General features: G+C 43.2%; 1 protein-coding gene across 1 annotated transcript in view; it reads left to right on the top strand.

The window, feature by feature from the left end:
* LOC115461465 (phosphoglucomutase-2-like) overlaps positions 1–26,536 on the top strand; it is a 124,590-nt gene that overhangs the window by 43,365 nt on the left and 54,689 nt on the right. Inside the window, 3 exon segments of the mRNA XM_030191285.1 lie at positions 4,653–4,736; positions 13,423–13,616; positions 19,434–19,623. Of these exon segments, the coding sequence (XP_030047145.1) occupies positions 4,653–4,736; positions 13,423–13,616; positions 19,434–19,623 (468 nt within the window).

Consider the following 26,536-nt stretch of genomic DNA (forward strand, 5'->3'; position numbering starts at 1 on the left):
GCCAATCTCTTTGCTAGTTGGTCAAGCAGAAGAAGGCATGTTGAAAGTTCTTAGCCAAGAGAGCCTATGACACCTTTGATGTAGTGTCCAGGATCTCTGCCCAGAATATAGAGCTGCACAGACTCTCATAGCTGTGTGTCTCTGACTTAGACCAAGCAGTGCAGCAGAGGTTGGTGGATGCCACGTGCCAGGGGGGTTAACCTTTTTGGAGACAAGGTGGAGGAAGTCGCAGATCTCATCAAGAAACATACTGACACCATTGACACTCTCTCCCGCCGGACATCTTCTGCACATTCCTCCTCATCCTAGAGGCTTTTGGGTAAGTCAAAGATGGGTCCATACTACTCTCAGAGACATAGGTATGCTCCTTCCTCTCACCAGCTTCAAAGGCTCAACTCCAGAACACTCTCTGTCGTCAAACAGCGTGCGCCCTGGGCCCAACCAGCATCCCAGTCAAAGCAGAGGGTGAGCTTTAGACTGACTCCAGCAGAGCATAGCCGCAGTAAAAGTGACCATCCAGGATGACCTGCTGGTTCAGGGGAAGATGAATTTTTTATAGGAAAGGTGGCCCCTTGTAACCTCCGACCGGTGGGTTCTTCAAATAGTCCGTCTCAGTTACGCCTTGCATTGGCAGCAGAGACCACCAAATTGCCCACCGAGAGTGTCTCAAATCAGCTCTCAGCACAAGGAGGTACTTGCAGATGAATTCTCCGCCCTTCTAAAGGCCCATTCGGTCGAGCCCATTCCAAAAGAGGAAAAAGGGCAGGGATTCTTTTCCAGGTACTTCCTTGGGCCGAAGAAAACAAGGGGATGCATCCCATCCTAGACCTAAGGGCTCTGAACAAACCCCTAATTCTTTCTGTTCCTAAGCGATCCCACATGCTTGTCCTATGCCTTTTTAAATTCTGGAACAGTCCTCGCCTCCACCACCTCCACTGGGAGGCCATTCCATGCCTCCACCACCCTTTCTGTGAAATAATACTTCCTTAGGTTACTCCTAAGCCTATCCCCTCTTAACTTTGTCATATGCCCCCTCATTCCAGAGCTCTGCTTCATTTGAAAAAGGCTCTCTTCCTGTACATAAATGCCCTTGAGATATTTAAATGTTTCTATCATGTCTCCTCTCTCCCAGCATATACATGTTGAGGTTCTTAAGTCTGTCCCTATAATTTTTGCATTCAAGACCGCTTACTAATTTCGTAGCCACCCTCTGGACCGACTCCATCCTGTTTATATCTTTCCGTAGGTGCGGTCTCCAGAACTGCACGCAGTACTCCAAATGAGGCCTCACCAGAGACTTATACAACGGCACTATCACCTCCTTTTTCCTGCTGGTCATGCCTCTCTTTATGCACCCAAGCATCCTTCTGGCTTTGGCTGTTGCTTTTTCTACCTGTTTGAAAGCTTTAAGGTTGTCAGACACAATCACCCCCAAGTCCCGCTCTTCCTTCGCACAGTGAAGCACTACACCCCCTATACTATACCGTTCCCTTGGATTTTTGCGACCCAAGTGCATGACCATGCATTTTTGGGGATTAAACCTTAGTTGCCAAATTTCGGTCCATTCCTCTAGCTTCGCTAGGTCCTTCCTCATGTCATTCACACCCTCCAGGGTGTCCACCCTGTTGTAGAGTTTAGTATCATCCCCAAAGAGACAAACTTTACCAGACAGCCCTTACACAATGTTGCTCACAAGGACGTTAAAAAGAGCCGGCCCTAGGACCAATCCCTGCGGTACTCCACTGACGACATCCTTTTCTTCAGAGCAAGCTCCATTTACCACCACCCTCTGTCTCCTACCATTCAACCAATTTTTTACCCAATCCATTACTCTAGGTCCCACACCGAGGGCACTCAATTTATTTATCAGTCGCCTTTGTGGAACCGTGTCAAAGGCTTTGCTGAAATCCAAGTATACCACATCAAGCTCCCCTCCCACATCCAACTGTTTGGTCACCCAGTTGAAGAAGACAGTCAGATTCATCTGACATGACCTGCCACTAGTGAAGCCATGCAGCCTTGGGTCCCGCATTCCATGTAGTTCAAAAAATGTCACAATCCTCCTCTTTAGAAGCGTTTCCATTAGCTTACTCAACACCGAGGTCAGACTGACAGGTCTGTAATTCCCTACCTCCTCCTTACTTCCAGTCTTGTGCAAAGGAACCACATCCGCACTTCGTCCACCGGGACCACTCCAGTTTCTAAGGAAGCATTGAAGAGGTCCGTCAGCGGAGCCGACAGAACTTCTCCGAGTTCCTTAAGCACCCTCGGGTGTATCCCATCAGGCCCCATCTCTCTGTCTACTTTTAGTTCGGCAAGCTCCTCACGAACACAGTCCTCCATAAAAGGGTCTTGGTCTACCATACATCCATCCCCTTTAGCCTTTGTTTTCTGCAGCCCTACCCCCGGTTTTTCATTCGTGAACACAGAGCTAAAATGATCGTTAAGCAGTTCAGCTTTATCCTTATCATCTTCCACATATTTCTCTCCCTCAGCTTTGAGCCTCACAATAGTATTATGGCACTTCCTCTTGTCACTTACATATCTGAAAAAGGTCTTGTCCCCCAATTTTACCGTATTAGCTATCTTTTCCTCCATTTGCCGCTTCGCTTTCCTGATAGCTTTTCCAGCTTCTCTTCGCTTAGTTAGGTATTCTCTCCTGTCTTCATCTTTCTGAACCGTCTTATAACGTGCAAAGGCTAGCCTCCTTTCCCTTATCTTTTCAGCTACTACATTCGAGTACCAGAGAGGCCTTCTTTTCCTCTTACTTTTATGTAATTTTCTAACATAAAGGTTAGTTGCCTTTAATATAGCTCCTTTCTTGTTTTTAGTGGCTGTTATTTCAGCTCACAGGGTCAGTGAGCTTCATGCCCTAGTGGTGGATCCACCTTACACTAAGTTTCATCACAACAGAGTAGTTCTCTGCACGCACTCTATTCTCCTGCCTAAGGTTGTTTTGGCGTTCCATCTGAACCAGTCAATTGTCCTTCCAACGTTTTTTCCCAGACCTAATGCTCATCCTGGCGAAAGTGCACTGCACACCATGGACTTCAAGTGAGCATTGGCCTTTTACTTGGAGCAAACTAGGCCCTATAGATATTCCACCCAGCTTTTTGTTTTGATCCCAACAGGATGGGGGATCACCATTGGGAAATGCACAATCTCCAGTTGGCTGGTAGATTGCATTTCATTCACTTATGCCCAGGATGGGCTGACTCTTGAGGGTCAGGTGAAGCTTCACAATGTCAGAGCCATGGCAGTGTCGGTAGCCCACTTGAACCCTTCAATGAAGAAATATGCAAGGCTGCAACGTGGTCTGCAGTCCACACATTCACACTTCATTACTGCCTTGAGCAGGATACTCGACACGATACTCTGTTTGGACAGACAGAGCTGCAGAATTTGTTTGGAGTCTAGAATCCAACTCCACTCCCCTAGGTCTTTTTTGTTTTGTTCCAGGCTGCACTCTCACTCAGTTGTATATAGTTTCAGGTTAATTACCATTTTGCCCTCGCTGTTGTGAGGTCCAGTTGACCAATGGTTCTTGTTTTCAGTGAGCCTGGTAGCTGGGGATTCCCACATGTGAGAATATGGTCTGCTTGTCCTTGGAGAAAACAAATATACTTACCCGTAGCAGGTATTCTCTGAGGACAGCAGGCCATTCATTCATACCCTCCCTCCTCCCTTTGGAATTGATTCCATGCTATAGTATTGTACTGCTGGTCCCTCGCTCTCGCAGCAGGCAGTAAGGCACTCACGCATGTGCGGTGGGGACGCTGTGCATTCTGTTTAAAGCAATATTAGCTTTTTTAATGCTCTACTCCAGGCAATGTGGATGACATCATGAGAATGAATGGCCTGCTGTCCTGGGGAGAATACTTGCTACAGGTAAGTATCTTCGCTATACCAGTCCTTAAGGCTGATTACACAATGCAAACAACTCCCACTTAGCTATCCATACCATATACTGAACTTTCTGAAGCATTAAAACTATGATATGTACCTACTTGGTGTTCAAATGGAAGTTTACCCCTCTCCAGATTTGTTTTGATGGTGAGTATGAGCTGCTGATTGGTGTTAACATCACAGACACCCAACCAGAAACTTCTGTAGCAAGCTGCTTATGATCTGCTGCATAGCCAAGAACCATCAAACATTAACACAGAAATGGAAAATTGAAAATAAATCTGTGATCCTTTCATTGCATTTGAGACGTGAAAGCTCTTATTTATTGATTTGGGGGTTTTTTTTTCAATCCCAGGCTAACATTAATTTTTAAGAGAGCCTACATGTTTTTTTACGGTTATTTACGCTTGAGTAAGTTGTGTTGAAACACTTCATTTAATTCCCTTCTTAAATTTAGGTTTATTTCTGGGTCTGATACTGCCTCAGGCCTTCTGAAATTCTGAGCCTGTTGGCTCAAGCTTAACAAAGACAGGAGTGGAAGCTCAAAGGCTTTGGTGTTGCAAACCCTAATGTCACTTCTAATAACAAATGTCATTGTCAAATCCAATGGGTATAAGAACTCTGTTGTAATAAATACATTAAGCTTGGCTGTGTTTCAGTGCTAGTTTAAAATGAAGGAAGGGGCTTGGCTATATAGTGTTTATTTGCAGGCTAACATGTTATTCTGTAATGTTTTCTTTTCACAGCCTTTCACACTGTCTCACCTGAATCTTTGTGCTGGAATTATGGTGACTGCTTCTCACAACCCAAAACAAGATAATGGCTACAAGGTATCGAAAATGGATTCAAAATCTTTCATAGGCTTCTCTGCCTGGTTAGAAACCACTCTGGCCATAGAAGTGGTAATCCTTCTCTAATTAGATCAGAATGCTTTGGTCAGTTAACAGAAGATAAGCAGAGATGTGTAGACCATATCAGCATTTATAGGCAGGAGATTAATAAAGCAAAGCCGAAATATCTCTTCTTTAGGTGAATCTAAAGTTGCGATTCAGCTTGCAGAGAGTATGGTCAGTGTAAAACAGCTACATCCAAATGAATTCTCCTTCCTCCCTCCCTCCCAATATTGATTAGGAGATGTACGCTGGGGTTTGGAATATATTAACATTATGACTGTGGTTGAATCGGAAGCCAGGGGTTACTTGCCTGTGGCTGTATTGGACAGGAATATGGAAAAAGTTAGCTGTTGAAGATGCTCTCAATAGCAGACATGAGGTGGAAAGATCAGCAATGGGAGATATTAGATGATGGTCCATCTAATTTCAGAGTTCATTTCTGTATCTGAGAAAGATACGGAGAAGTTACTGATCTCGCCAAAAGTAGGTTTAAATGAATTGGACCCCGTGTCATTGAATTATTTTATAAAACTTACTATCCCTTGGTTGTGATAGATTGTGAATCTGTCTTTATGACAAGGTTGTGTTCCTTCTGCTCTTAAACAAGCAATATTTAAACTTTGTTTCAGAAAGGATTCTGGGGTGGATTTAAATTCCCCAGTTTCAAATCTACCCTTTCTTGGGAAGTTCATAGAAAAGGTTGTTTGTCATCAACTATTGAAGTCTGATAATAATGGAATTATCCATCTATTTCAACCTGGTTTCTATGAGGGACTGAGACAGTTTTAGTGTCTGTTATGAATGATGTCTATATACCTGAGCGCTACCCCTAGCACCCACTTAGGGTTATCCCTGTGGCCACCTGAAGGATCCTACCCAGCACTGCTCAGACCCACCTGCTCCTGCGCACATGTTCCTTCACTGACACCCACCGCTGGGCTCCACTTGCCTCTGGGCAAGTTCTCCCACCCACAAGTTATTTCCCCAGTGGTTTTTAGGGACACTGGGACCACAATCCTAGGGGTACCACAGTCCCCAGAACCCTGAGAACACAAATTGCCAGGATTCTTAGCCAGTCCAGGACAACAGAGCTAATAAACTATTAGGTTTATCATAAAAAAGTGGAACAGTGAAAGTGGTAAACAGAAACAGGTAAAATGACAAGAACTCAGTATTACAGCTAACTAAACACTTTTTTACTACCTAAATAGTACCTGGGGAGATCAGAAAAAGAAACTGCTCAAGAGAATTGAACAGGGCCTCAGTGCAGAGGTCTACTTCCTCCACACTCCCAACTCTGAGTTTTTCTAGCACATTCTGGGCTCAGTCTTTGGCTTCAGGGTACAGAGCATTAGCACTAAAGATGTTTGGCCATTGGCTCTGCAGGTTACTTTTCCCCCTCAGGGGTTTACCTCTTTTCTTTGGGGAAGGTAAGCTACAAAGAAATCGAACCTCTGCTACAGCTATAATTCAGAGGCCAGACACCACCTGCTGGCCAAACAAGGGAACTACATTGAAGGGAAGAAAAGCGTCATAGGGGCAGCATTACAAATCTCAAAGCATGAAAGTTCCCAGTTTTGCCACACCAAGATATAGGGATGACAGGCACACTTATTACCTGGTTTTGCTCCTTTTTATCTGATCATATTCAGACAGGTTTTTGTTTTGTTATTGTTAGGTTTTGTTTTGCTTTTTTTTTTTTTTGAAAGGTTAATATGCAGTCCCATCATCAGTTCAGTGTGGCTTGTCACCGGGTTTGATCCTTTTCCCACTTCTGTTTAATATATTTCTGGGACTAGTTATCCCACTCGTGAAGAGGTTTGGTTTTAAATGCCACCTTTTTTCAGATGGCATTCATCTTGTGATATCTTAATGTAGTGATGGGTGACATCAATATGTGTTTGACATCTTTGCCACAGAGGTTTAGCCACAAAAAGTCAAAACTAAATCCTAAGAAGTTGAAGTGTATCAGATTTAGTAGAAAGGGGATTGGTTTCAGGGTGCAGCCTTTGATTAATGATATTAGGAGATACATAACTTTAGTCTGATTCATCATTGACCTTTGGTAGGCAAATCTTGCAGGTGGTTCAGTATTGCTTTGCTGACTTGCGGTTTTTATGATGCACAAGTCTGTTCTTCCAAAATTCTGACCTTGTTCAGGTGGTGTATGCTGTAATCATTGATCAGCTACAATATTGCAAAGTGTTTATAGTCTGGTTTGGTGGAAAAAAACAATTTTGTTTACAGCTGCTCCAGAATGTAGCAGCTAGATTATTCACTAGAATAAAAGTGTGCGATCATATTGTTCCCATCTTGTGATCTCTCTACTGCCTACCAGTGGAGCAAATGTGTTAAAATTAAGATGTTCTGCATGGTCTTTAAGGCAGAGCAATGCAAGCTACCTTGCTATTTACATTTCTTCTGGTTCCTTATAAACCTCAGAGGACTCTTTGCTCTTCTCAGTTGTCATTATTAAGTGTTCCATTTTGTATCCCGTTAACAATCTATTAGGCAGTGAGCATTTGCCTTCTTAGGTCCACAACTGTGGAATGCTTTACTGCTGGAAATTCAACTGGAATTTAATTAGAGGGTTTTCCAAATTGACTAAAGTTTGGCTATTTAAACTGTGCTCAAATGCTGGTGGTAGTGGCAGTTCGGGAACATTTGTTTTTGAGTGGTTTTTAAGGTTGTTTTTTTTTTTTAATTTTAAAAATGGGTTGGGTTTTATGGGGACATTTTATGTATTTATTTACTTTTTGTAAGCTTTTGTGCCTTAAGTGTTTAAATATGGTATGAAGGTGCATCCCTAAGGAGAGTTATTCCAGTGTTTTGTAACCAGCATTTCCATTAACTTGTGACAGTTGCTTTAATGCTTCCATTAAAAGCTGACAAAGCTAGGCTCACTCTGACCTTTATGATTGTAATTAAACTGGAGTTCTGCTCCATTGACCTCATCAGAAGTTTGTGCAGGGATCGCACCAATGCCTGAAAAGTACAGATACAGCATGCACAATTAAATCACAGACCTGGGTGTTGATGGTTTAATGTGAGTCTGAATGAACATATTTCCTGAATGATGAGTGGTTTATATGCTCCTACCACCATGTGGAACAGGTAGAACAGACTCAGCAGGATGGGAGGGGGAGGGGGAAAGAATGAATATAGTCATAATAAAAGCTTCACAAAACATTTCAAGACAGAAAGAAGGGTTCTTAGGAAATGACCCTACAAGTGGAAGAAGCAGAGTTGCAATAGCCAAGTTGATATTTTTTAAAACTAACTAGAAATAATATTTTTTGGAAGGGGGAGGGTAATAACAAGATGCCCTTGTCAAAATTTTATTTCATTTTATTATATTTGATGGATTTATACCCATCCATCGTTACACTTCTGAGCAGTTTACAATTCATCATACACTGTAAATAATGTAAAACAAGACAATGCATCATTTATGAACATCTAAGGGCCGTGTTTACAAAGGCATGCTAGCATTTTTAGCGCGTGCTAAAAATTAGTGCACACTAACCATGTAGATGCCCATAATATTACTATGGGTGTTTACACAGCGTGCGCTAAAAATGCTAGCTTGACTTTGTAAACAGGGCCCTAAATGTGGTGTCAGTTAAACAACTAAAATGCCGTTGCAAAGAAATAAGCTTTCTTATGAAACCTCAAAAATCCTGTTCACCTCACAGCTCAGATAAAGCGTTCCACAATTGTGAACTTCATACTGAGAACACCCAGTAATGGATTGACAATTTTTGAACTGCTGTAACAATCAGAACAGTAAGCACTGCTGTGATGAGAGTAATGGTCAAGACATTCAATATGCATGAAGAAATGTCAGTTTGGAAGAAGATACCTTATAAACAGTTTAAATATTATACACAAATTTAAAGATTGGCTCTAGATTAAATATTGATCAATGAAGTTCCCTTCAAATTGAAGAAATGATTGCTGCACCTGATTACACTAATCTTGTGGGCAGCCACTTTCTGTACCAATTGTAGTGGTTTAATGCAGTGGTTCCCAAACCTGGTCCCGGAGGCACCCCAGCCAGTCAGGTTTTCAGGATGTCTACAATGAATATTCACGAGAGAGATCTGCATGCACTGCCTCCACTGCATGCAAATATCTCTCATGAATATTCTTTGTGGATATCCTGAAAACCTAACTGGATGGGGTGCCTCCGGGACCAGGTTTGGGAACCACTGGTTTAATAGATAACTCGGGTAAACCGGTACACAGTATGTTAAGATAGTTAAAATGGAGCATAATCAATAACTGCATCATTGATCAAAAGTCTTCAGATTCTAGAAGAGTATAGCCATCACACACGGTGGAGCTTAAACACACCTCAAAGGACTCTATTAATCTGAAGACAGAAAGTCGACTTTGTTATACCCACTAAAGGCAGTGTAGTAAATAGAAATAAATCAAAAATGTGAATCAGTCACAGTACCCTTGTATTGAACTTTATCCCAAATGGGGATAGGATCTGAACTCCCATTAATAAATAACACATCTGGAGAAAGATAATTAGAATCAATGTGCATAATCTCTGCCCCCCCCCCCCCCCCCATTTTTTTAAATTTAAACTATGCTGGAATGTTACAGACCACTTCATATATTTCTATCATTTTTATTAAGATGTAAATCAAGTACATAACACAGCTTAGAAAACATATGTCTGTTATATTAACAGACAAATCCTCCCTCCCCCCCAAAAAAAAAACTAAACCCTAGCCACCCCCTCCCTTTTTCTTTCTTCTACCGCACGAACTTTGTTCAGCCACACGAACTATAGATGCCCTATACATTGCACAACACTATTGTAACTCCATCAAAACGTAAATTGTAAGCCACTTTGAACCAAAATTTGTTTTTGGATAATAGTGGGATACAAGAATGCATACATAAAATAAGCATAAATACAAGTTAAACATTCAAAAGTCAACTGTGTGCGATTGGTGTAGACATATTTCAGAAAGGAGTCCAAATTCGTTTTGCAGACCACTTTAAACTGAAGAAGGAGCAAATCTGTTGTCAGTGTAAAATTAAAATTAATACCTAACAAATGGAACAGTTTCAGATTAAATAAAGTAAACCATGCTGAACCCTGTGGAATGCCTCTGTCTAAACAGTACTATCTAGATGTACACTTAATTGTACAAACTTGATGTTCATAGCCATTTAAAAATGAAGCAAAGCATTTTAATAGAATTCCGCCTATTCCAGTGTGAACCAAGCATTCTAACAAAATGTGTGGGATTACTATATCAAATACCATAGATGTGCTTATAAATAAAAGCAAAGAGGCTCTTTGGTTTCTAAACCTTTGAACAAAAAATTCATCAGAGTTTCAAACAGGCCCCATTTTGGAGGTATGACAGAAAAGTGTGTTTTAAACCTGTAAAATTGCCTTTATTAAACCTTGAAGTGCATTTCTCTAATTTGGCTAGCAGGTGGTGCATGTTTTATGTTAAAGCTGTTTTAGAAAAGTGCATGCCCTCTTTTAGTTTCACTTAGTGAAGAAGTGAATCTACAGTACTATGAGCAGTATACTTTTAAAACTTGTTGACTGGGCTCTGATTGGCCAGGAGTTTGAAATTACCACAGTTGTTGCTGGCTGTTGCTTCAGTCTTAGCAAGGGGGAAAAGATCTCTTTGCTGAGGTTTTGTGAACAGTTATATATCTTCATCTTCCCAGGTACTGTTTAGACAGTATACAAATATTTAGTTAGTGTTATAATTGATCCATATTTCAATTAACTATTATTGTTTGCTGATTGCACTATTTTGTTCCATTGTTCGATTTTTTAAAAGGCAATAAACAATATTTAGTTTATTGCCTCACTGTCTGGACTGATAAAGAATCCTGGTGGTTTGTGTGTGAGTGCTTTCTGGGAACTGTGGGACCACTGGGAGTGTGGCCCCAGTAACCTAGAAATCACTGGGGATAATTTCAGAGTGGGAGACTCGCATAGAGGCGATTATGACCCAGTTGGTGGGAGGAGGGTGCTAGTGTAGAGCACAAGCAGCAGGTGCAGGCGGACCTGAGCTGTACTGGGGATAGATCCTTTAAGTGGCCGCAGGGTAACCCCAGGCAGGTGACTAGGTGTTTTGTGACAGGGGGCATTCTGTAAATGCTGCAGAAAAAAGGTAGTGTGGAGTGCTATCATATAAATGGTGCACTGGGCTGTGTGCCATTTATACAATAGCGCTTAGAGCTGTTCTATTGTGGATTAAAAATTAGTTAAAAGATAGAAAACTTAGAGTAGGGTTAAATGGTTAGTATTCTCAATGGAGAAGGGTAGATAGTGGGGTTCCCCAGGGGTCTGTGCTGGTACTGCTGCTTTTTAACGTATTTACAAATGATCTAGAGATGGAAGTAACTAGTCAGGTGATTAAATTTGCTGACCACACACAAAGTTATTCAAAGTTGTTCAATCAGAAGAGGATTGTGAAAAATTACAGGAGAACCTTACGAGACTGAGAGTCTGGGCATTCAAATGGTAGATGATGTTTAATGTAAACAAGTGCAAAGTGATGCATGTGGGAAAGAGGAACCCGAACTATAGCTACATAATGCAAGGTTCCACGTTAGGAGTCACCGACCAGGAAAGGGATCTAGGTGTCATTGTTGATGATAGTTGAAACCCTCTGTTCAGTGTGTGGCAGCGGCTAAGAAAGAAAATAGAATGTTAGGTATTATTAGTAAAGGAATGGAAAACAAAAATGAGGATATTATAATGCCTTTGTATTGCTCCATGGTGCAACTGCATCTCGAATACTGTGTGCAATTCGGGTCACCACATCTCAAAAAGATATAGTGGAATTAGAACAGGTACAGAGAAGGGCAACAAAACTGATAAAGAGGATGGAATGACTTCCTTATGAGGAAAGGCAGGAACAACTAGGGCTCTTCAGCTTGGAGAAAAGATGGCTAAAGGGAGATATGATAGAGGTCTATAAAATAATGAGTGGCGTGGAACAGGTAGACGTGAATTGCTTGTTTACCCTTTCCAAAAATACTAGGACTAGGGGGCACACAATGAAGCTACAAAGTAGTAAATTTAAAATGAATCGGAGAAAATATTTCTTCACTGAACATGTAATTAAACTCTGGAATTCGTTGCCAGAGAATGTAGTAAAAGCAGTTAGCTTTAAGGGGTTTAAAAAAGGTTTGAATAGCTTCCTAAAGGAAAAGTCCATAGACCATTATTAAAATGGACTTGGGGAAAATCCACTGCTTATTTCTAGGATGAGCAGCATAAAATGCATTGTACAGTTTTGGGATCTTGCCAAGTATTTGTAACCTGGATTGTCCACTGTCGGCAACAGGATGCAGAGCTGGATGGACTTTTGTTCTGTCCCAGTACGGCAATACTTATATTCTTATGTTAACCTGGTATAATGCCAGCACCCAACGCCTGGAATTTGTGGGGATAAATGGGGCTATTCTATAACGCAGCATATTTTTCAGAACGTCCCTACCCCTTTCCTGGCCACGCCGCCTTTTGAGTTGCTTTCTAGGATATTTTGGCGTGCAGGTAGTTGGGCACACAAATCCAATTTTTGTCATTTACCTGCCAGAAACATACCTTCACACCTACTGAGCAGGTGAAAGTTTTTATTAAAAGAAACAAAGCAGCAAACAAACATGTTTCTCTATAAAACAGTATCAGGAATTATAGTGCCAGTAATTATGACCAGTGGGAAATCAACAAGTCTAATATAGGTAAAATGAGAATAGGGATTATCATAAATAAGTCAGGAAAACCCATACATCAAATTCACAAGTTTCCTTACAATTTTAAATCTATCCGTTTTAATCTGTGACCTTTTTATTTTGTATTACTTCTATTTTTTTCAGTAATTTCTTTCAATTGAGAGCACAAAAATATTCCAAAGTCTAAACACTTTTCAAGCAGGTAAATGGAAAATAGCTTGTAACTCTTATAAAACAGACACAAACTCCTGGATTCTATATATGGCAATGTGATTTTGGCACCAATGTTTAGCGCAGATCTGTGATGCGTGCATACCTTAATTAGCAAATGAGCCATTAACTAGCAATTGATGGTAACAATCACATTTTGTGCATACTTACATATTCTGTACATCATAACTCTGCCCAAGCTATGCCCTGGGAACCCTATGGACCATGCTCATACAGGTACACACAGGGCCGCCGATAGGGGAGGGCAAGATTCCCTGGGCCAGCCTCCAAGGGGGACCCAGTGTCAAGGTCTGTCTCTCTCCTGCTCCTGTGTTTCGGGACCCGGGTGATTGCATTAACAGAATAACCTGGTCCCGGCACAGGAGCAGGAGAGTGGCAGACTGAGGGAGGAGTAGACACAGGAAGGTAGGGGGGTGGGAGTGGCCCAAGTGGAGGGGAGGCTGTGGCGATTCTGCCCCAGGCCCGGCTCATCTCTTGGCGGCCCTGAGTACACACTTTTGTATTGTTGCTGCATCTGCTTATTTGCATGCATTTGGCAGTGCAGTTTCATAAGAACCTTTATCTCCCTGTGTAAAACCTGCTTTATACACAGAAAATACTGTATTTGAATTACCCCTTTAAAGGACAGCTCATGTCATGTCTGTGTTTTGCTCCTGTTCAGGTTTATTGGGAAAATGGAGCTCAGATAATCCCTCCTCATGACAAAAGAATTGCTCAAGCTATTGAGGAGAATCTTAAGCCGTGGCCTCAGGCTTGGGATGACACTTTAATCAACAGCAGTTCACTCCTTCATGATCCCTATAAAACTATCAATAAGGATTACTTTGAAGTCATCCAGAAACACTGCTTTCACAGGTTAGATTTCTTTTCTTTTTCTTTTTTTTTGCAGTAATTTTTTAGCACTCCTGAATTGTGCCAAGCCGAAAGGACTGAAAGTAGTCCTCCTTGTATCTGTACAGCGGGTACAACACAGCCCACAGTGGTGGAACCTTCTTCACACTGTCATGCCAGCTCACTTCATCTGTACTCTGGAGGGCAGTGGCGTAGCAAGGGCGGGGCGGTGGGGGCGGTCCGCCCCGGGTGTCCGCGGGTGGGGGGTGCTCCGTCGCGTCTCTTCTCCTGCCACCGCCTGCCTTTTTCTTTTTTTTTTTTTTTAAATCCGTGCAGCCACGCAGGCAGCGCTTCGCGTCTGCCCTGCGTGTGCTGTGAAAGAAGTAAATTGCCAGCGCTGGCGTCGGGCCTTCCCTCGATGTCCCACCCTCTTGTGAGGTAACTTCCTATTTCCTCGAGGGCGGGACATCGAGGGAAGGCCCGACGCCAGCGTTGGTGATTTACTTCTTTCACAGCACACACAGGGCAGACGCGAAGCGCTGCCTGCGTGGCTGCACGGATTTAAAAAGAAAAAGGCAGGCGGTGGCAGGAGACGAGGGCTCTGTGGCTCTCAATGGAGGGGGGACGGGACTAGGTCGGGGGGGGAGCTCAGAGGGGAGAAGGGGATTGGAGAGGGGTGGGGGAGTTCAGAGGAGGGGTGCTCAGAGGAGAGAATGGGGATTGGGGAGGGTGGGGGTGCTCAGAGGGGATTGGGGAGGGTGGGGGAGCTCAGAAGGGTACTCAGAGGGGAGAAGGGGATTGGGGAGGGTGGGGGTGCTCAGAGGGAGGATTGGGGAGGGTGGGGGAGCTCAGAGGAGGGATGCTCAGAGGTGAGAAGGGGATTGGGGAGGGTGGGGGTGCTCAGATGGGAGAATGTGGATTGGGGAGGGTGGGGGTGCTCAGAGGGGATAAGGGGACTGGGGAGGGAAGTGCTCATGGGAGAAGGGGTCTGAAACTGGAACTGGGGGCTGAAAAGGGGCAGGGGCTGAAACTATGGGGACTGGGGCTTTAAAGGGGACAGGGAGAACTGGCTGGGGCTGAAGCTCGGGACTGGTGAGAGAAAAGGGCTGGGGTTGAAACTAGGGGCTGAAAAGGGGACAGAGAGAAGTGGCTGGGGGCTGAAGCCCAGGACTGATGGGAGATAAGGGCTGGGGACTGGTGGGATAGTGGGGCTGAAAAGGGTGGCAGGTGGGAGATGTGGGCTGGAACTAGGTGCAGGTGGAGAGAGGGGGCAGAGAGAGGGGACAGACCCTGGATGGAAGGGGGGGAGCGTGAGGGAGGGCAGACGGATTGAAGGGGCAGAGAGAAAGGGCAGATGGTGGGTGGAAGGGGGAGGGAGAAAGAGGGCAGACTGGGGCAAATGGTGGATGGAAGGAGCAGAGATAGAGGGCAGATGTGGATGGGAGGGAGATGGCAGACTGGGGCAGATGGTGGATGGAAGGGGCAGAAATAGAGGGCAGACAGTGGATGGAAGGGGCAGAGAGAGAGGGCAGACAGTGGATGGAAGGGACATTAGAGAGGGCAAACACTGGATGGCAGAGAGCGAAGACAGATGCTGGATGGAAGGAAGACAGTGAAAAGAAGATGAGGAAAGCAGAAACCAGAGACAACAAACTGTAAATAAAATATATATTTTTATTTTTTTGCTTTAGGATATAGTATTGTAGCTGTGTTAAATGTTTATAAATAGAACATGTAAATAAGGTAATCTTTTTATTGGACTAATTTTAATACATTTCGACTTAACTTTCAGAGAAGAAAACCCCCTTCCTCAGGTCAGGATAGGATACTGTAACAGTACTATACTGTATTGACCTGAGGAAGGAGATTTTGGCCTCTGGAAGCCAAATGTATTAGTCCAATAAAATGGTATTATTTTATTTTCTGTATTTTTTTTATTTCTATTTGTTAATTTTAAAGTGGTGATTGGTATTTGTTAGTTTTTTCAAATTTACATCTGCTGTCTTTATATTTTGCACAGTACTAGGGGACATTTTCTGTTTCTGTGGTGTTGCATTGTATGCAGAGTCTGGCATCTTGGGGGTTCAGTTTAATTTTTGTCTAAATAGAAAGTTTATGATTACTTATTCTATAGTGGATTAGGGTGTATCTGTGTTTGTGAAAAAGACATGGCTTTCGGTTGGCATTGACTGTGCAGGATCGACGATCTGTACTAATCTGTCTGTTTTCGTTTTACAATAGGTGAATTGATGTTCTAGTGCTCACTGTAGCGTTTAAGATGCTTGTGTGACTTGTAGAAATGACTGCTTATGGTATGGTAGAATTGCGCTATAGGTCCTGAGTGTTTTGTATTCTCGGTATGCCTAGTACTGGATTTGGGGGGGGGGGGGGGGGGGTGTTAAAAGTGACCGGCCCCGGGTGTCAACTACCCTAGCTACGCCACTGCTGGAGGGAGCCACCTTTTGATGATGAAAGAATAATTCAGTTAATGAAGGAAAAAAAATCACAGATAGTGAACTGCTTCCAGTTTCAACCCACATGGGTTTCTGAAGCACATTAAATGCCAGGCTCTAACTATCTGTGACCATCTCTGGGGGGTTCACCTAAATGGTGAGAGTGGCCGATTTTTATTTTATTTTTTTTTTTTGGTCATGGGTCCATAAGCAGTCTACAAAAGTTACATGTTTGAACCTTTCTAACTTAAAAAAAAAATTTCACATAAAAAGATGGGGTTTGAACTGTTGCTCATTTTTTGTTTCTGCTAACTTTAGTCATTTTTTCACAGTGGTGGTCACATATCGTAAAACCAATCTTTTAATATAATTTTTAAAATCCCTTTCATATGTGCAACATTTGCTCATTCACAAGTTCTGAGAAATGGAGACCTCATTCACGGCCTCGCAGAACTGTTGGGGTGTGATGTCATCATGCAAAGGTGACATCCAGTGGCCAAATTTAATTTTTAGTGTTCGAGAAAAATCCTCGGGTTAGTGACTCCCAACTAAGGACTGTTCCTACAGTGTGTCTTAGTAGTAGATACCCAGTGTACCTGAATGCAACTCACCTTGAGCTACTACTGAAAAAGATGTGAGCAAAATCAAAAAATAAAATTAAAAATATCAAACAGTGGAAGAGTTGCCAGGTAGCTGCAAATAAGGGTTGATAGCATTGGATCGCAACTCTAGTTCCAGTTGAGCTAGAAACCCAAAGAAGCAAGAGACAACTTCTGGTTCAAAAAAAGAAAAGGGAAAAAATGGGAGCTAAACTCAGTAATGGGTGAAGCTGTATAAACACTTCACCTAATCTTATCTTGTTGCCAGAACCCAGTCCAGTCTAAGACATTGAGGGGCATAATCGAAAGGGACGCCCAAGTTTTGCTGAGGACGTCCTCGCAAAACGCCCCAATGGAGGGGCGGGGAAACCCTTATTATCGAAACAAGATGCCATCTTTCGTTTCGATAATACGGTCGGGAACACCCAAATCTTGAAATTTAGGTCATCCTTAGAGATGGTCGTCCCTAGACTTAGTTGTTTCTGATTTTCGTCGATAACCAAGGACGCCCATCTCAGAAACGACCAAATGCAAGCCCTTTGGTCTTGGGAGGAGCCAGCATTCGTAGTGCACTGGTCCCCCTCACATGCCAGGACACCAGCCGGTAACCCTAGGGGGCACTGCAGTGGACTTCATAAATTGCTCCCAGGTACATAGCTCCCTTACCTTGGGTGCTGAGCCCCCCAACTTCCCCCCCCCCCCAAAACCCACTACCCACAACTGTACACCACTACAATAGCACTTACAGGTGAAGGGGGGCACCTAGATGTGGGTACAGTGGGTTCGTGGTGAATTTTGGAGGGCTCACATTTACCACTACAAATGTAACAGGTAGGGGGGAGATGGGCCTGGGTCCGCCTGCCTGAAGTGCACTGCACCCACTAAAACTGCTCCAGGGACCTGCATACTGCTGTGATGGACCTGAGTATGACATTTGAGGCTGGCACAAAATATTTTTAAAGATGGTTTTTGAGGGTGGGAGGGGGTTAGTGACCACTGGGGGAGTAAGGGGAGGTCATCCCCGATTCTCTCCGATGGTCATCTGGTCAGTTCGGGCACCTTTTTGTGCCTTGGACGTAAGAAAAACAGGAAAAGGTAAAGTCGTCCAAGTTATCGTCGGGGACGTCCTTTTTTTTTCCATATTAACAACAATAACCTTGAGCTGCAGCAGAAGCAGCAGCTTGGACACTCAGTCCATCTCATTGGTCGCCACCACCCCCTGAGTGCTCGCATCCCCCTGCAGCCCAGCCCGGCTCAGTGACAGCGGCTGTGATGGCAGCAGCTCATTTGCATATGATGAAAATAAAGATCTTTCTACATAAAAACAATAGCCTGTGTTTTTCCCCCCTCCTAGCCTGCATCAGCTTGGACACCCAGTCTAGTTCACTGGCTGCTGTCCCCACTGCCTGAGTGCCCGCGTCCCCCTGTGGCCAAGCCCGGCTCTGTGACAGCGTGGCATGGGCAGCAGCTTGTTTGCTTATGATGACAATAAAGATCTTTGTAAAAGATTGACCAAAATGGTATGGGGTTTATGCCACAAGATGTATGAGGAGAGACTTGATGACCTGACGATTCAAATAAAACAAATATTTGAAAGGTATTAATCTACAAGCAAACTTTCTTCAGAGACAGGAAGGCAATAGAACTAGAGGACCTGAATTTAGGTCACAGGGGGGCCGACTCAAGAATAACATCAGGAAGTACTTTTTCACGGAGAGGGTGGTAGATATCTGGAATGACCTTCCATGGGAGGTGGTGAAGATGAAACAGTAATGGAATTCAAAAAGGTGTGGAATAAATACAAAGAAATCTTCTGCAGAAAGAGAATGAAGCCAAACAAACTTAGCAGTGCTTAGATGGCAATTCCAGTAATTGGAAATCAAATCCAGTGCCGGGCAAACTTCTAGAGTCCATGCCCTGATCATGGCTGGGCAGATTTGGATGGACTGGAGTTGGGCTTCAGCCTCAGTAGATGGAGAACAAGGCCAGTGCCAAGCAGACTTCTATAGTCTGAGCCCTGAAAATAGCAAGGACAAATCAAGATCAAGTATTCATATGTAGTATCGCATCATACTGTATGCTATGAGTTTATCTCGTTGGGCAGACTAGATGGACCGTACAGGTCTTTATGCGCTGTCATCTACTATGTTATTTGAACCTTATCTGTTAATATACGGTATGTCATGACACCGTAGATTGTCTGTCTGAAAATTGCCCAGTCTTTCAACTGAATGTACACTAGGGTTCCACAGAATGTGTACTTTTAGAAGGCAGGATTCATGGGGTGTTGTTGAGGTCAGGAGAGGGAAACTACATGTATAGATTGCATTTCCAAATCTGTGCACATACTTTCTATGAGAGATTGCCTACAGAAAAAGCAGGTCTATCCTCAGCAATTTTCAAAGAGATTGTGTACAAAATCCACAGGTGCCAAGTGGGTACTTTGCATCTGGACAGAAAGCTTTTGAAGATTTGTTTCCTGGATGGGCAGCTTTTAGTTAAAGGGTGGTACTATTCTGGCTATGTTCCATTTTATTTATTTCAATTTTGTTCCACTTTATCCAAAACCCAATACAGGTACAAAAAAATTCACCATGTAAATAACCATTGTATGTAGCAAATGTATGCAAGCTGCACAGTTCTACGTAATGAAATTACCAAGACAGAGAACACGATTCGTTTACGAGCCTAGAAAGAGTGCATAATTCCACATTTCTGTAAGAACTTGATAGGATTTGATGTGAGAGGAGGACTTTTTTCTCAGCTATTTAATGTTCTTTTTGTTCCAGGGAAATCAATAAGAAATCGAAGCTAAAATTTGTTCACACGTCTGTTCACGGTGTAGGCCATGAATTTGTGCAATCCGCCTTTAAAGCTTTTGGCTTTGGCGTTCCTCTTGCTGTACCAGAGCAGAAAGATCCCGATCCAGAATTTCCAACTGTTAAATATCCAAATCCAGAAGAGGGTAAAGGCGTATTGGTAAGGTTTAAATATCTTTCAGAGCATGTGTTTTGTGGTTGCACCTAAGATAAGTAATGACAAACAGAATATTCCTAGTAAACATTTTTATTATGATCACTGTAGCTTACTTTTTGTAACAAATAATGTTGGTAAGGAAACTGTCTCGTCTTCCAAAATAATTGTTGAAGGTTGTGTCATAGTCAGATTCTCGCTGTAAGAACTCATTTTTTATGGGAAGCAAATCTTTCAGCTCAGAGTCCAGAGTGATGGCCTGTCTTAACCAAAGAAGCTTTTATGGATATCCTGGCAGTCTTATGATGAGTACAGTATGGTGCTCTCTAAGCTGAGTACCATCCTTGTGTTTCTTGTTTTTCATATCCAGATTTGAGTTGCTGCAAAAATAGTCCAGTTTCAAAACCTGTATAAAGGTGGCAATTTATTCTCTTGCTGCCAGAGAACTAATGAATGTACATTTTTACTATTTTTACAAAATAGTGCGGGGAAAAGCATTGAATTGCCTATTTTTATTTTTCATTAAAATCCATAGAAGCTCTGAATTCACTTAGATATTTTGTAAAGTTCGTCACACAGGGAGAAACAAATGTATTTATCAAAGCAAGCCTTAACACAGCCATCAATACAAGTAGTGCATATAAACAGCAAATTCGTTAGAAACTATTCAGGAAGGTGTGACTTAAACACAACTTCCACAGACTGGAAGTTTCTTTTCTCCCTGTATCATTAGCCTAACTAGTAAAAAAGGCCCGTTTCTGACACAAATGAAACGGGTGCTAGCAAGGTTTTCCTTGGAGTGTGTATGTTTGAGAGAGTGTGTGTGAGAGAGAGAGAGTGAATGTGCGAGTGTGTGTGTGTGTGTGTGTGTGTGTGTGTGTGTGTGTGTGTGTGTGTGTGTGTGTGTGTGTGTGTGTGTGTGTGTGTGTGTGAGAGAGTGAGTCTGGGTGCGAGTGTGTCTGTGAGAGAGAGAGTGTGTGTAAGTGCGTATGTGAGACACAGTGTGAGAGAGAGAGAGAGAGAGTGTGTGTTTCACACAGATACAGTGTGTGCGAGAGAGAGAGTGTGAGAGACACACACTCTCTGTGAGACTGAGTGTATGAGACCAAGAGAGTGTGTGAGTGACTGTGTGACACATAGAGAGTGAATGTGATACAGTGTGAGACCTAGAGTGTGTGTGAGACAGTGTGTGAGAGTGAAGAGAGAAAGACATTGACTGTGAGAGAGAGTGTGTGTGTGTGACAGAGATACCTTCCCCCCCCTTCTCTGGTGTCAGGTCCCCCCCCTCCCTCTCTCTGGTGTCAGGGCCCCCCCCCCCCCCCCTCTCTCCGAGCGTTACTGTGCAGGATGCTGAGCTCTGGCTGTGCTTCAAGGACCTGACCAATCCTATTTAATAGAATGCACCTCCAACATTCTGAAGCCGAGAAACCTCGTGTGGTTGGTCACTTCTCCTTCTGACGAACCCGGAAGTACGTGATGTCAATTCAGGAGATGGATACAGAGAGCAGGAATGCCTCAGCCATGCAGTCAGCTTCAGAATGTTGGAGGTGTGTTTTATTATATAGGATGGTTAGTGCAGTGGACTGAGAACCTGGGGAACTGGGTTTGATTCTCACTGCAGTGACCTGTGACTCTGGGCAAGTCACTTAATCCTCCATTGCCCCAGGTACAAAAACTTATATTGTGAGCCCACTAGGGACAGAGAAAGTGCCTGCATAAAATAAAAATGTAAACCACTTTGGTTGTGCAACAGAAAGGCTGTATAGCACACCCATGACCCGTTACTCTATGATGATCTAATGGTTGAACTGACTCCCTGACAGGCTTTCTACTTCTGATGCACCTGAAACAAATTTTATGGAGTGGAGGAGCAGACTAGTTCAGTGGTTCCCAAACTTTTTCACTTCACGGCATCCTTTGTGTTCGAACAATTTTTCACAGTCCCCCCCTATAACCAGCCTCTCCAAATGACACACTGATTACGATTTATATCAAAAATTACTACTCTACCTATGAAAAGTTATTCCGTTATTATACTTCCTTTTTGTACAAGCCAGCATGTAACTATAAGTGAGATTAAATAAAAAATGCTACCAACAGTAAAGAATGACAACTCGGATGCAGCAGCTTGCTTTTTTTTGAATGGGAAGGGAAATGGAGACTGATCTAGTGGCTTCAACTTTTTGATTTCATCCCATCTCCTGTTTTCATCCAACCTCCTTGGCTGTCGCCTCTGCGAGTCCCAAACACCACCTGCGCTCTGTCCCCAGTGGCCGCGCTGTCGGCTCTGCTGGTCCTGTGCCCCCACTGACGTCAACTTCCAGTTCTGGGGGCAGAGGACAGGCAGAAATTACAGCACATGCTTGAAGGCTGCTGCGGCCCTGCGCTTGTTTTTTTGTTGTTGTTTTTCTGCTGCAATGCTGTTTGCAGTAGCGGTTCGGGCAGGAGGGAGGTCGGGATTTGCCGTGGCACCCAGAGATTTTGATGCGGTGCACCAGGGTGCTGCAGTGCACAGTTTGGGAAATGCTAGACTAGTGGTTAGTGCAGTGGACTTTGATCCTGCTAAACTGGGTTCAGTTCCCACTACAGCTCCTTATGTTGTGAGCCCACTAGGGACAGAGAAAGTATCTACATATAATGTGTACAGCGCTGACTACGTCTACTAGTACTATAGAAATGATAAGCAATAATAGTAGAGACTCCTTTTCTCTTTCGTTTGTGTGACAGGTAATCTTGGAACAAACATGGTTTTGATCTCTTGTAATTACTCCTACTACTACTTATCATTTCTATAGCGCTACTAGACGTACGCAGCGCTGATGTTAGTCTTCCAGTACCGCCTCCTGTGAAAAGGCCTGCTTTGGAAGTTTCTGGCTTGTTAGCCTTCAATTATAGGAAATACAGTATCTAGAATTTTGTTACATTTTAATTTCAGGTTTTGCACAGTTATGTTTTATAAGTGGAAGGAGTCTGTGTTATAACAAACAAAAATCGATTAAGCTCTGCTTAGGCACAGGCTTTAGTTCATTTAATTGGTAGGCCTAGTTGTCAGTGTGAATATAAATAAATAGGCTCTTGAGGTTTTGTTATCTTGGAGGTCCAAAGTGATAAATAACTTTTATTTAAAAGGTGCGTGTATTGCATACACCATTAGAGTGCCGTAGATTGCTTCCTGTTGTCACTGCGAACTTTGTTTTTTGAGGAGGATGTGCGACAAATCACATATTTATTTGGACAGGACACCTCAGGAAGGCTGTAAAAGTGAGACATGGCCTGTGTTGAGTCTATAATTGATTGGGTCCTTACATCTGGAGAATTTGTAATTGCTGGGACTGTACATCTGAATTTACTCATGCTCTTGGACTTCATACATGCACCTTTTAATAAAAGTTACTACTACTACTATTTAGCATTTCTATAGCGCTACAAGGTGTACGCAGTGCTGCACAAACATAGAAGAAAGACAGTCCCTGCTCAAAGAGATTACAATCTAATAGACAAAAAAAATAAATAAAGTAAGCAAATCAAATCAATTAGTGTGAACGGGAAGGAAGAGAGGAGGGTAGGTGGAGGCGAGTGGTTACAAGTGGTTACGAGTCAAAAGCAATGTTAAAGAGGTGGGCTTTCAGTCTAGATTTAAAGGTGGCCAAGGATGGGGCAAGACGTAGGGGCTCAGGAAGTTTATTCCAGGCGTAGGTGCAGCGAGACAGAAGGCGCGAAGTCTGGAGTTGGCAGTAGTGGAGAAGGGAACAGATAAGAAGGATTTATCCATGGAGCGGAGTGCACGGGAAGGGGTGTAGGGAAGGACGAGTGTGGAGAGATACTGGGGAGCAGCAGAGTGAGTACATTTATAGGTTAGTAGAAGAAGTTTGAACAGGATGCGAAAACGGATAGGGAGCCAGTGAAGGGTCTTGAGGAGAGGGGTAGTATGAGTAAAGCGACCCTGGCGGAAGACGAGATGGGCAGCAGAGTTTTGAACCGACTGGAGAGGGGAGAGGTGACTAAGTGGGAGGCCAGCAAGAAGCAGATTGCAGTAGTCTAAACGAGAGGTGACAAGGGTGTGGATGAGGGTTTTGGTAGAGTGCTCGGAAAGAAAGGGGCGGATTTTACGGATGTTGTAAAGAAAGAAACGACAGGTCTTGGCAATCTGCTGGATATGAGCAGAGAAGGAGAGAGAAGAGTCAAAGATGACCCCAAGGTTTCGAGCTGAGGAGACAGGGAGAAAAGTTAATTATTGTTTTGGATCATTTTGTGAGTTGGTCACCTCCATTCCTGTTTCTTTCTTCTTGTTATTTTGTGGAAGCATTGGGTTTTCCCTCTTTGCTTGCAATCTTGGAGGTCCAGTCATTTAATCCTAGTCCTTGCTCAGCTGACGGCCCCAATGTTGAACACTACTCTAGCTTTTTTGCAGCAGGGCCCACTCTTCAAATCATGCAGTTCAATGTGGAAGACTTGTCAGTGGCCAAATTAGAGAGTTGTACGGGGACAGAAATCCAACCCATCTCTCACCCGTCCCCACTGAAATGCAACCCATCCCCATTCATCCCTGTAGGCTATCTAACCCATCCCCGTCCGTCCCTGCGGGGAATCTTACCCGTCCCCGCAGGGAATCTTACCCGTCCACGCAAGAATTTAACCCAGTCCTGCAAGAATTTAATGGTACATTTTAAAAAATTCCTGTCGACTCTCTCGGTCTCTGGGTTTGAACCGCGGCACTGCAAGCAAGGAAGGAACGGAAGTCGGAACACTCTGGTGCACACATGTAAGACTTCTCTGATTCACTGGCACTGTGTGCTAAGAGATCACCACATGCACACGCCAGTAGGTCAGGTGACATCTGATGCTCATGCCTATGTCAGAGCTGAGGTCTGCGCATTTAGCCAGGGAGCAGAGAGGATTAATAGTAACATAGTAAATGACAGCAGATAAAAACCGGATCGGTCCATCCAGTCTGCCCAATAGTCACAATCATTATCAATTCATGATTAAATCAACAATGAATGTGATATTATATACTTGATTATGGTCTCTCTGTGGCATTTCTGGGACATAGACCATAGAAGTCTGCCTGGTCCTATCCTTATGTTCCAACTGCTGGAGTTGCCCTCAAAGCCCACTCCAGCCTATTCATCTTCTCATTTGCGGGACACAGACCATAAAAGTCTGTCCAGCACTGTCCTAATGTTCCAGCCACTAAAGTTGCTGTCTAAACCCTTTCCAGCCCATTCTAAACCAGATTGCCATATATGAGACAGACCGTACAGATCTCCGGGTATCAGCCCTAGTTCATCACAGCCAGAGTTGCCATCTAAGTGTTACTCGACACATCCACACACACGCAGCCATTTAAGTTTAGGTTTTTTATAACTTCCATTTTCTAATTAGGGATCCTCTTTGTTCATCCCATGCCTTTTTGAATTTCATCACCATTTGTATCTCTACCACCTCCTTAATGGAGACTTTCCACATCTGTGCTGTTAAAGCGAGGAGGAGGAGACAGATCTCAAAGAACTTGGTACTCAGTAGGTGAGAGGCTGGCACAAGTGCAGCATACAGTTCCACAGGAACTGCTTCTGTCCCCACGGGAATCAAGTTCTGTAGAAAGATTAAGAAGAAAAGTGCTTTAATGCAACAAGCTGATCCCTTCAAGGTCAATTGAAACAATGTTGGTAACCAGCTCTATGCACAAATTATTAGCTCTAGATCATTCAGTAGCATATAGCAAAATTTATTGCCAATCTAAAACCTGGTGAATAATTTATGCCAGCACCATTCATCTGGTTACAAAAATACACACATGGACAACAGTGTCTTATTTTAGTTAAAGTTTATTTGATTTTTAACTTTCCATGGTTACATAAATATGTGGTAACAATACATAAGTCAGTAATGCACTGAGACTAATTAAAACATAGCAGATGTGGGTTAAGACAAAGAGCCTTCATTCATATTGGCCAATTTTGTGCATTTTTCCCCCCTTTCAATATGGGGAAACGAAAGGGAGGGTAGAAAGCTAATCTCAGCTTTCCCAGGCTTTTGCCGAACCCCAGGTTGGACTCATAAATAAACTTATCAAGTTTATTGTCATTCCACTTCTTCAAGTTGTATTTTATGATGTAATTTACTTGCTGTTAATTATGTTTACTATCTTTTTCTAAGTTGTCATGTAAGCCACATTGAACCTGAGTCCTTCTCAGGCTAATGTGGGATATAAATGTCATAAATAAATACCTTCATTCACCACAACTAAGAGCAGCATCAGCTTGGTCCAGAGCAGAGCCTGCTAAGATCAGGTCTGACTGGAGCAGTCTGATTGGCCTGATGTTTCTTTGAGGCCAGACTCAAGGACCCTCTCCCTTGCAGCTGCGAGTGGTGTTCTCCCTAGGTCTCTCAGATTGGAGCCTGTGGGTGGAGAGCTTACAGGTTGTGGAGGAGTTAATCGAGGTTTGTTGTATCCCGAAGAGAGACACTTTGAAACAGCCTTGCAGCATGAGTTTGGCTGAGTGCTCCCTCAGTGAGGTTAACTCAGATCAGATTGCCCTTGGAGCTAATAGAGGGGTCAGGGTAGGAATAACCAAGCCTGAATTGTATACTTCCGAGCTACCAGATATATTTATTGAAAGACTTTTAGTTATATCACTGGATACAATTTGGATTGTGATAATGGATTTGGGTAAATGTTACTTCGTTGTTAATAGTTTGAGACTACAGGTAAAATCTCTGGAAACTAAGTTTAAAGAGTTTACTGAATTTAAATCTACATTTGGAAAATTGGGAAACAGAGAACAGACCATGTTTCCAATACAGTCAGTTCAAACTGCTTTAGTAACCAATGTGACTGCAATTTGATCATAATTGGAAAATGTAGATAATGTTTTTAGAAGTGTGACTTTGAGGTTTTTGAATTTTCTCAGGGAAA

This window comes from Microcaecilia unicolor, chromosome 2, assembly GCF_901765095.1.
Source record: "Microcaecilia unicolor chromosome 2, aMicUni1.1, whole genome shotgun sequence".
Lineage (NCBI taxonomy): Eukaryota > Metazoa > Chordata > Amphibia > Gymnophiona > Siphonopidae > Microcaecilia > Microcaecilia unicolor.